We start from the raw sequence: 12,055 nt of genomic DNA on the forward strand, positions 1-12,055 counted from the left end.
GAGTTACAAATAAATTTTTACACACACACAAATATTTTTACACACGCACAAATCCTTTTACACACGCACAAATATTTTTACACACACACAAATCCTTTTACACACGCACAAATATTTTTACACACGGACAAATCCTTTTACACACGCACAGGTAATTTGGAACCATTTTCTCTCCATATGCATCTTTCCCGCTAAACCGATTTAAATAGGGCATGTGACTTGGACGTGACAGTGCGTCCACAGACAACAGAGGGTTAAAGCAGAAAAGTGCAACTTCCATGTCACCGCTGTTGCTTTCTTGGGTTACACATCCAAGAGCAAGCAGGTGAACACGAACCCTGAGAAGGTACAAGCAATGGCAAATTGGCCCACCATCCACCTGGAAACAGTTATAATGATTCTTGGGTTTCTTAAACTTTTATAGACTTATCCAGAACTACAACCAGACAGCCACACCCCTAACCAAGCTTACCTTCATTCACCAGTCTTATGTTTGGACTCCTAAGGCAGACCAGGCATTCCAAAAGCTTAAGGAACTCTTTATCATTGGCCAGCTCTTGTCCACCCAAATCCTACAAAACAGTTGATAGTGGAGGTCAACGCCTCAGATGCTGGTGTTGGTGCTGTGCTCTACCAAAGAGCAGACCCAGATTGCAAACTTCACTTGTGTGCCTTCTTCTCATGTAAACTTATCCCTGCAGTACGAAATTACGACATAGGAAACTGAGAATTGTTGGCCATAAGATGGCTCTCAAAGAATGGAAGCACAGGCCTAAGGAGGCAAAATTCCTGTTTATTGTATGGATGGATCATAAAAACTTAACTTAACTACAGTCAGCAAAAAGACTCAACCCAAGTCAAGCACATTGGTCTCTGTTTTTAACTTGGTTTCAATTTTTCATCACTTACCACCCAGGTTCTCATAACTTAAAACCATATGCTCTCTCCTGCCAGTTCTCTGACTCTAACAACTCTGACAATCCAGAGAACATTGTTCTTCCCACCTGCATTGTTTGGGGTGTCACATGGGAAATTGAGAATGTCACCATGAAGCCCAAGACACCCAAGGACCACCCAATCAGTTTTAAATACCAAGTTCAGTAAGTTCTCAAGTCCTTCAATGGGCCCACAACTCAAAATTTGTTTGCCACCTTAGAATCGATCAAACCACCAGTTTCATTCAACAAACCTTTTGGTGGCCTGCCTTAGTCTCCAATGTAAATGGGTTTCTCCAAGGCTGTCCTAAGTGTGCAACCCCCCCCCAAAAAAAAAAAAAAAAAAAAAAAAAAAAAAAACATAACTCAACCTCCTACTGGCCAACTACAACCTCTCCAGTTCCAAACTGCCCCTGGTCAAATATTTTGCTGGATTTTGTCACTGTACTTCCACTCTCAGAAGGCAAAACCACCATTCTCACAATAATGGGCCAGTTCTCTAAGATCGTTTATTATGAAACTCTCAGAAAATAATTACTGGAAATCTATAAATTATTATTTTTTTAAGGACAACTGAACTCAAAATGGCTGCCACAGTCAACTGACCTGAGGAAGCGCAAAAATAGCTATAACTCAGCCAGTATTGGAGATATTAAGCTAAGTTTTATGTTTATGTTTTTATGTTAGTAGCTGAGCATAATCCCCAACACATAGTCTGAGTGCAATAGATTTTACAATATTTTTACTTTACACTTTGGTGACACCTATTGGTGAGAAATCCTGTCTGTCTGTTAGCAAAACATCTCGTGGAACACTGTACAAATTTTAATGAAACTCCCAGAAACTCAACATTTGGTGTACATCTACAACTGATTAATTTTTGGAGTCAACTCATTTCAAGATGTATGCCACAGCTAATCTAACTTAGCCAACACAAATATGGTTATAGCTCAGTTTTACACATAGTGGGCTAAAGTTTGATGTATTGATGTACGTATTAGCTAAATACCATCCTCAACAAATATTTCAAGCACTAATAGATCTTGTGAGATCTCACAGTATCACATAAGCTTATGCGTAATGTCATTGACAATGTTTGACCAAACAGTTATGCCTTCCCTTTTCAGCATAACATGATCTCTGTCTAAAACTCTGGCATGAAAGGCAGGAGGTGATATGCATTCCTTCAAGGAATGCTAGAACTTTTATTCTACATGTTTTAAAATACTTTTTCTCTTTGACCTTTGTTTTGCGTACAGTAAAAGCAACCACTTCAATCGCATGTCATTTCCCCATCATCCTCAATACGTCACTTCTGTTTGCAAAGACCAAATATGTGTTGTTTGACCAGCAACAGATGGTGAAGTACAAACTGCCAACAGGAACTGCTCAGGCAGAGAATGGAGCTCCTTGATTGAGACTATGAATATATTTGCTACACAATGCAAACAAACATGGCCTGGAAAGCTTCCAGAATAACCCTAACACCTGTCCTTAAAAGTGTTCAGGTATGAACAGAAGGCAACAGAAACAGAATCCACGACTGTAATCTCTTAAAGAGCCTTACTTTGGTCACGTATTTACATTCCCACCCAGTTCAAATATTTATTCTGAACTACACACAAGACCTTCACAGAACATTATATCGCAGACCATATTATTTCGTGTGAGGTCAATAAGTGTATAGACTCAAAAAAAAATCATCCTTTAGGCACCCTTCACCTTGGCCTTTCCACAACCTACATGGCCAGTGTGCAAATGACACAGTAACAATCGGGGGGAGGGGGGTCAACCTATTTCCAACATAAAGGCAGTCCTATCCAACACAAACAGGAACTTCTAGCAGAAGCTTTACAATTGTTCCAGTATTTTCCTTGTTATAATGTTACATCTGCCATCTTTGTTACAGATTACAATAACTGACCTACAGTCCATCAGTTCACATACTTTAATCATGTCTGGAATCAGCTGTTACAAAGTATTCCAGAGTAAAACTATGAGAAGAGCAGACCATCAACAGCAGAGCTCCACAATATCACAAACATCATCAACAGGACAGAGAGAGAGAGATCTTAGAACCTCACTCCAGACTTCAGAATAGACACAAAGACTCCATAGGCTTTGATGTTTAATCCCAGGTTGGTCTGATCTTTTTTCAAAACTTAAAATTGAATTTGTTTATCCTAAAGACAGATTTAGAGTGGTGTGGGTCTTAATAACTATTTATTTTTATTTCATCTATTTTTCTTCTGCTCTGATCACAGAGGACATAAATTAACTTGACAATATTTGGACAAACTACAATAATCTAACAATGAAACATAAATAAAGTAAAACATAAATCACATTTTTTATGACTTATAGAGGCAACAAAATGCAAAGCCAATCTAATTCTAAATGCTAAAAGATAAACTGAAAAGTCCTCTCTTCTGACTGTGCCTGTTTGACTTACTGCTTTAGACTTGTACTCAGGACTTAAGGTTCAGCTAATGATATAACTAAGAACGGGGAGGTTTATGTAACAGCAACATTATGATTTAGTATTGTTCTGTTTAGGGGGGTCTCAAATCATAATATCAAATTTTACCATGTTTAAATATGAGAATTAAAATATAGAAACTTTAGTATAGAAATTCAGCCCTAACTTGTTATTTTAGGGATCCCTTTGGGAGGGTCCAAGTCTTAGCTGGAGGAGTTTCCCCTGTGATTCAAACCATGTACACAACCTATTATATCCTGGATAGATTGCAGCAAATTCGAAACCCTACCTTAGTGTGAAGATAATCATAATGCTACTAATCTCTTAGTACTCACTAAATAGTTTTTCTGTCTATTTTCTGCATCCCTCACCATGCTCTATACACCATACTTGCCAACATTTGGGAATGTCAATGTGGGACAACATAGCGTGACACCCCCACCCCCCTCTCCCCCACCCCCCAACCATACACATACACACATTCACATTTTAAGTATTACATTATCTGTTTAAGTCTGTCTGCCCAAATATATACAGTTGTATATAAAAAGTTTTGCCAGACACAACTTATCTATTCATCAGCTGATCATGTCTTTAAAACATCATGCAAAAAACAAAAAAACCCACTCCCAGAAATACACACAAACATCATAGATTCAACATGATTTTCCTGAATTCTGATCAATTAATTTGAATTAAACACATATCATAATTGCTTAAGATCAGGGCTCTCAAGTTTTGATCTTTCTCTCCATCCTCTCAGCTGTTATATTGTAAATACTGATCAGTAAACAGCTGTAACTTATTAAATTAGTATTAGTAGCTTTAGCTAACCTGAACATTTCCAGGCCTCCTTTTGATGCTCAGACAGAACTTCCTGCTGTCTTTCAACCACTTTGAAAAGCTTTCTTTCATGCCTACATCTGTATCTTTCTGCCTCATCAGTTTTCTGCCTCTCCAACTTTAGCTCTCTGTCATCAGATGACAACACGACTCACACGAAAACAATTGCGCTCCCGCGCGTGCTCGAGGGGGTGCGCGGGAGTGCCACTGTGGACACAGAGTGGAGCGGGTCTCCTCTCAGCTGTCAGTGATTGGGGAAGTGGGCAGGGCTTACTGTACGCTGCAGAATGAGTGCTTTCTCACATTTAGCCGCCAAAGTCACTAGATTTGTCGCTAGTCGCTTTAAAAAAATGCTAGCGGGATCTGAAAACTCGCTAAATATACCGTTAAAGTGACCAAAAGACTGTGTGTGTGTGGTTTTTTTGTGTGAGAAATACAAAGTGTGGCGTGTGAGGGCCATATGCGGGACTTTTGGCTGTCCCGCACAGGGTGATGCGGGACAAGGGACAGGGGGGGCTAAATGTGGGACTGTCCCACCCAATGCGGGACGGTTGGCAAGTATGTATACACCTCCCCTGGCACAACTACACCTGACTGCATCAAGATGCAGATGCATGCTAGAAGATCATGCCACAAGTACAATGTAACTGTGTCAGATTGTTTCCATGACTTGTCAGAATCATGTCCGTAGCCTACGCATGAGGACAGCACGGCCAGTCCTACTTTATATTTATGACAACCAAGTCACGCAGGTGTGCTAAAACCCCCATGTCATAGATATCCTGATACCACAACGGAAAAACTGCTATGACCTTGCTACAGCTGTTTTGTGCATGTTTACAGCCGTTGTAGACTGTAAACTCTATTACCCATAATGGGTAGCCTTTTGTGCTCTTAGTTTGTACTGAAAAAACTCACCAGGACCCTGCAAAGACCATTCATGTTCTTCATGTTTTTTTTATTTTTTTTTACACCAAAGCAGGCTCGTCACCCGGTGTGAAAGAAGCCTAGAGTGTGTGTTCATACCAGACTAATGGTGAGCAGCACAGGTGCTGGATATCTGTAGGAGAGGTAGATGAAAGACAATCTTCCTGCTGTGATTGAGGCCCAAAATATGCTGTCCAGACAGCCAGCCTTCTTATGGCCCATTAGCAGAGGAGGAGACACAGCATAGGTGTAGACGAAGCCAGCATATGAGCCCTGCAGGACAAGAAACCAACACAATATAAACTTTTCCATGATGTTTGGATGTATCCTGAAAAGGAAGCAGTCAGTAATATTGCCTTGGATTTAGAGATTTTTTATACATGCAACTGTTGCTGTCATTAATCCATTTTCTTAATCTGTGTTTTTCTTCCCATAGAAACTACATCTGGATCAATCCTTCAGTTTGTCTGTCTTTTTTCCTGTCCTCCAAAACCCCAGATGGCTGAAGTGGATGGCTGCTCATCCTGACCCTGGTTCTGGTTCTGCTGGAGGTTTCTTCAAGTTAAAAAGGAGTCATTTCTTTTTTCACTATCATCTCCGTGCTGCTCCGGATAGGAGAATGAGATAAAGTGAAGATTTAATGCAATCTGCTGGTTTTACAAATTAGCATTTTGCAATATACCAAATGTGATAGTATTGTATTATAATTGATTTGAGTAGACTGTAACAGTAATTGAATGGGATCTGTTTTGAATTTAGATTTATGATTTTGACTTGTTATTTTTGTCATATTGTGTCCTGTGTATAAATAAATTGAATTGACTTCTGAAAATGTAATTAAATTTCAATTGGTTGTCTTTCTTGTTTGACATTGGTCATAGATATTTTGCTGATTGTCTGCTAACAGACAGACATCACACATTCCCACAGTTAAGGACAAAGTTTTAAACAAAGAACTCGTACAATCAGTCACTGCTCAGAGGATAAGTTGGGGATGAATCTTGGCTACTACCACATCTGATTTAACTTAATATCAGTAAACTTTACTCAGTTATAACAATTGTAACAAAGCAAACTAAGACCAAATCTCTATTTAAAGCTAAATGATTTGTAAGGACTTTTCGTTTTCAGGACACACCACATGAACATGAGTCTGTAAGTACTGGGGTAGTGTGTCTGTTGCAAGAGAATTGGGTTTTTGTGTGTATAGCATTAGTAGGGAAGGCTCACTATGATTCCATCAGTGATGAAGACAATAGCTCCACCCAATGCATGAAGTATGAAGAAGGTAGCAGGTTGACCCCGGAGTCTGACAGGGCCAAAGCAGTTAAAAATGTCTCTGTGTCCTGCAAAAACAACGATGATCAGAAAATTTATGTCCTAAAACAGAGTGGTCACCCATGTGCACACACATACTCATGTCTTACCCTGGCCACTGGCCACAGCCGGGGTGGACCCAGGATCCCTGCTAAGCAGACGGGGACTGCTGCTGGAGCAAGACACCAGTCTCTCATGGTACATCAATGTAAGCACTGCTGCTGGCACAGGGAGCTGCCAAGAACAAATGCGCATACACACGCATATGCACATGCACACAGACACACACACCACGAAAGAGATTATTGTTTTCTCAGTGTACAAGCAATACGTCCTGGCAGCTGATTCAATTTATGAGCACCCCCTCATAAAAGTAGAAATCCACCCTGTCCTATCTTGTCTGACAGAGCTCTTGTTTAACCTCCTGGAAAAGGATGTAAAATGTAATTTTACTAAGGTGGTAGCTTACCTCCTTATTGTACCACAGGCTTTTGTACAATAATGTTTAGTTGAAAAAAACTATCAGGAGCAATTTGAAATAGTGTTGCTCAGTGTTGATTTTCCTTATTGTCCTTTAAGTCTAAGCGGTTATCAGTATAACCAGGCAGTCATATATGCATGCCATATTTAGTAATTCACTTTGCCTTTCAGAGTTGCAATAAACTTTTACTCTAATTTGATTGTGTAACTAATATGGCAGTGGGCTGTAAAACCAAATAACCAAGGCCACTATAAGAACAGGGAAAACAGATTGTGTTGTAAAGTGCTTTGAGTGGCCTGGTTAGATAGAAAGGTGCTATATAAGTACAGTCCATTTACCATTTAACTCTAAGGCTGAGCCGGCAACCGTACAGAGGAAGTCGGTTTGGACTGTTCATTAACATGTCTGCCAGATCCCATCCCAACCAAACTGTTCAAAGAGGTATTTCCTCTAATTAATATCTCCATTTGGAATCTGCATAATTTGTCTCTAATGAATGGTTATGTACCACAGAGCTTTAAGGTTGCTGTAATTAAACCTTTACTTAAGAAACCTGATCTTGATTCAGGAGTTTTGGCCAATTATAGACCATAATCTAATCTCCCATTCATCTCAAAAATTCTTGGGAAAATAGTTGCAAATCAATTGTGTGAATATCTGAACAGAAAAAATCAATTTGAGGAGTTTTAGTCAGGGTTTAGAACGTATCATAGCACAGAAACAGCACTGCTGAAAGTTGCTAATGATATTTTAATGGCCTCAGACAGTGGACTTGTGTCTATACTTGTCCTGTTAGATCTTAGTGCTGAATTTGATCATATTGATCACAATATTCTATTAAAGAGGCTTGAACATGATATTAGGATTGCAGAAATATCTCTAAAGTTGTTTAAAGCATATTTATCTTATATATTCTAGTTTTTACAAGTTAATAATTCGTCTTTTCATATACCAGAGTTAGTCATGCAGTTCCTCTGGGAAAAAGTAAAGCTTCCCTGCTTGCTTCCATTAGATAAAGTTATTAGACAACATGGGATAAATTTTCATTGTTTTGCTGATGATACTCAGATATATTTATCCATGCAACCTGATGAATCCAATCAATTAAGTAGATTAGAAACATATCTTAAAGACATAAAAATCTGTATGACTTTTAATTTTCTGCTTTTAAACTAAGACAAGACAGAGGTTGTGGTTTTTGTACCTGAGCATCTCAGGAACAAACTTTGCAGCCTTTGGTCTGCAATTCTAATGTAAAGAACCTTGGTGTTAGTTTTGATCAGGATATGTCTTTTAACCCCCACAATTAAAATGTTACTAGGACCACTTTCCTCCACCTACATAATATTACCAAACTTAGAAACATCTTGTCTTAAAATGAAGGAGATCCATGCATTTATCACATCTGAGCTGAACTATTGTAATTCTTTACTATCTAGGTGTCTTTTAAAAGTCTTTAAAACGCCTTCAGTTGATCCAAAATGCTGCTGCCAGAGTTCTAATGACAGTTAGAAAGAGAGATCATATTTCTCCAGTTTTAGTTTTTCTCCACTGACTCCCTGTCAAATTCAGAATGGAATTTAAAATCTTACTTCTAAAATACAAAGCTCTCAACAACCAAGTTTCATCTTACATTAAATATCTTATTTTTCATTATTTTCCTAAGAGAGAACTTTGTTATCAGACTGTAGGTTTAGTTGTGGTTCCTAGAGTTTCTAAAAGTAGAATGGGAGGCAGAGCTTTCAGCTATCAGGCTCCTCTCTTGTGGAACCAACTTCCAGTTTGGGAGGCTGACACCCTGTCTTCTTTTGCCTTAAGACTTTTCTTTTTGATAAATCCTATAGTTAGGGTTGGCTTGGGTTTCCTGAAATATCCCTTAGTTATGCTGCTATAGGCTTAGACTGCTGGAGGACAAACTGACCACATATCCTCACTCTGCTGTTGTCTTTACTTACTCTACTGTAATTATTTCTATCATTAACATTTGTTTTTCTTTTTCTTTCTTCCAATACTACACCTGGACAAGTCATTCTATATTTGTCGGTCTCTTTCCTGTCCTCTAACTCCAGCCGATTGAAGCAGATAGCTGCTCATCCTGAGTCTGGTTCTGCTGGAGATTTCTTTCTATTGGACTATCTGAAGGCAACATTGCAAATGTCCAGGACAGTTACAAATACCTTGGAATCCCACAGGCAAATTGCAACCATGATGAGGCCGCAAGGAAGTCAGCCACAACCAGGTACCTACAGAAAGTAAGGCTGGTCCTGAAGAGCCAGCTGACTGGTAAGAACAAAGTCCAAGCCAGTAACACATATGCAGTGCCAGTCATCAGATATCATACTGGTATAATCACCTGGACAAAGGACGAGATAAAAGTCACTAACATCAAGACACAAAGGTTCCTCACAATACATGGAGCGTTTCACCCTAAGTCCAGCAACCTGAAATTGTACACTAAGAGAAAGGAAAGAAGCAAAGGAGTCACTATACAGGATAAAACTTAGATTCTGGAGTACATAAAGAAGAAAACCTTCAATGATGTACTGCAAAGTGAATGTTTTAGACAACAAAAACCCAAAATGAAAGAGAAAAAACAAGAGGAACCATCATTGAAAAATACGCTTCTGCACAGCATGTACCACCGGCAGATTGAGGAAACTGGCTGACATTAACAAATCACACCAGTGGTTAGAGAGGACTGGACTGAAGGACAGCACAAAGGCACTAATCATGGCAGGAAAGATCTCCTGTAGCAGTCCGTTTTACAGCTAATCTGAAGAAGCCTTTGACTAAAGAGACTGTCTTCCGATGACGGTCTCATGAAGAGGATGGTAGGTGGGTAGGTAGGTACATTTATTTATATAGCACTTTTCAGCACAAGGCGACTCAAAGTGCTTTACAACACAAGAAAAAAATTACAGACAGAGTTACAGAACATGATAATGAACAAAATTACAGACAGGTATAAAATACAATGATAACTAATTGTCAGCCTAGGGGAGCTGAATTCACAAACAAACAGTAATTGTTTTGGTTCAGGCAGACTGTTTTTGTCTGCCTTGAAAGTCTTGCTGATACTTCTCAATGGCGAATCCAAACAGCCAAATTCCAGGACCATTTTGCCTGTTTCGAGCGAAACAACTTTCTTCAAGATGTAACCCATATTATTCATGAGTTCCAGAAACGCAATTCAGTCTGCGGTCCTGTAAAAGAATCGCATCCAACTTGCGATTGAGCTCGCGTATCCATACAGTTTGATTGCTGATCGCCAAACCCATCAAACGAATTTGACGATAAGTCAGGTAACTGCCTAATCCAAACAGCAGAAATCCTGTTATCAGAAATCCAAATATGTAAAGATCCTCAACGTCTTCCACAGACAGACTCGATAGACAAACAGGATTCCACCGTTTCCAGGAATCCAATGTGTATCCAGCGAAGAATGTCTTCTAAGGGCAAGCTGGCTCTCCTTTGGTCAGCCTTCCCGTCGAGAAAATTTGATCAATTGCGTTGAGATACCGCTGACCAGATCCATAGTTTCAAAAATGTTTGGAGGAGTATGTAAAAAAGAAGTTCCGAAAGCAGGGGGGGCAGTACAGGAGTCAGAGAGACAGAGAGAAAAGAAACACGTCCGCCTTCCACCAGGAGCGGAGAGAAAAGAAATGGTCAGGGTTGTCCATGATTTCCTTGATTTTATGCAAAATCCTTCTTTGCATCATCATCTCCAGAGGTTCCACAGTCATCCCCAGAACAGAATCAGCCTTCTTTATCAGGTTGTTGAGCCTTTTTAGGTCCCTGGCTCTGATACTGCTGCCCCAACAGATGATGGCAGAGGAGATGACACTCTCAACAACCGACTTATAGAAGATCTGCAACATCTTGCTGGAAACCTTGAAGGATCTAAGCTTCCTCAAGAAGTACAGTCTGCTCTGTCCCTACTTGTAGATGGCTTCACTGTTGAGTATCCAGTCCAGTCTGTTGTCTAGATGAACACCAAGGTATTTAAATTCCTCAACCACCTCCACTTCTTCTCCCATGATGGTAATAGGGTTTGATCTGACCCTGTTTTCCTGAAATCTACAATCATCTCCTTTGTTTTGTTCACATTCAAGATGAGATGATTGTTTCCACACCATGCCACAAAGCGGTCCACCAGATCTCTGTACTCAGCTTCTTGTCCATCTCTGATACACCCGACAACTGCAGAGTCATCTGAATATTTCTGTAGATGACAGGAGTCTGACTTGTGCTGGAAGTCTGAAGTGTACAGAGTGAAAAGGAATGGTGAGAGTACAGTCCCCTGTGGTGCTCCTGACCACCTGGTTAGACACACAGTCCTTCAGTCTCACAAACTGTGGTCTGTTTGTCAGGTAGTCATTGATCCAGGCGATTGTTGAAGCCTCCACCTGAGTCTTCTGGAGTTTCAGACAAAGCAGATCAGGCTGAATTGTGTTAAATGCACTGGAGAAATCAAAGAACATGATCCTCACAGTGCTGTCTGCTTTGTCCAGATGACAGTGGGTTTGTTGAAGCAGGTGTATGATGGCATCTTCAACTCCAACGCCACGGCGGTAAGCAAACTGAAGGGGGTCCTGATATGTGTTGGGTTGGCTTACTCAGGTGGGCCAACAGGAGTCTCTCCAGGACCTTCATGATGTGGGATGTCAGGGCAACAGGTCTGTAGTCGTTGATGACTGAGGGGTGAGTTTTCTTTGGTATCAGAACCAGACGTGGGACCAAAAGTGGGAGGGGAAAGCAAAGGGCATCTCCTGATTCGGTTGAAGACAAACTTGTGGAAGCAGAAGAGTCCATGACTGAGGTTGAGGATAAAACATCTGAGGTGTTACAGGAAGACTGTGGGTCAAAGGAGGGTGGGATGTCTGTTTGGCTGGGGGCAGGAGGGGAGGATGGTGAGCTTGTTCCTGAACTGAACCTGTTGAAGAATGTGTTCAGCTCATTCGCTCTGTCCAGACTTCCATCTATCCGATCTTTCTTCTGCTTGAAGCTTGTGATCTTTTTCATCCCTGACCACACATCTCTGATATTATTCCTTTGCAGTTTACTCTCCAGCTT

The 12,055-nt window shown here is 40.3% G+C and overlaps 1 protein-coding gene across 1 annotated transcript in view; it reads right to left on the reverse strand.

The window, feature by feature from the left end:
* The window catches only part of mfsd4aa (major facilitator superfamily domain containing 4Aa), a 74,616-nt gene that overhangs the window by 53,689 nt on the left and 8,872 nt on the right, over nt 1-12,055 (reverse strand). Inside the window, exons 4-6 of the mRNA XM_037975455.1 lie at nt 6,612-6,735; nt 6,415-6,530; nt 5,284-5,457 (exon numbers count right to left, since the gene is read on the reverse strand). Coding sequence (XP_037831383.1) covers nt 5,284-5,457; nt 6,415-6,530; nt 6,612-6,735 — 414 coding nt within the window. The remainder of the gene's footprint in view (nt 1-5,283; nt 5,458-6,414; nt 6,531-6,611; nt 6,736-12,055) is intronic.

The sequence above is a fragment of the Kryptolebias marmoratus genome, linkage group LG4 (genome assembly GCF_001649575.2).
Source record: "Kryptolebias marmoratus isolate JLee-2015 linkage group LG4, ASM164957v2, whole genome shotgun sequence".
In the NCBI taxonomy this organism is placed as follows: Eukaryota; Metazoa; Chordata; class Actinopteri; order Cyprinodontiformes; family Rivulidae; genus Kryptolebias; species Kryptolebias marmoratus.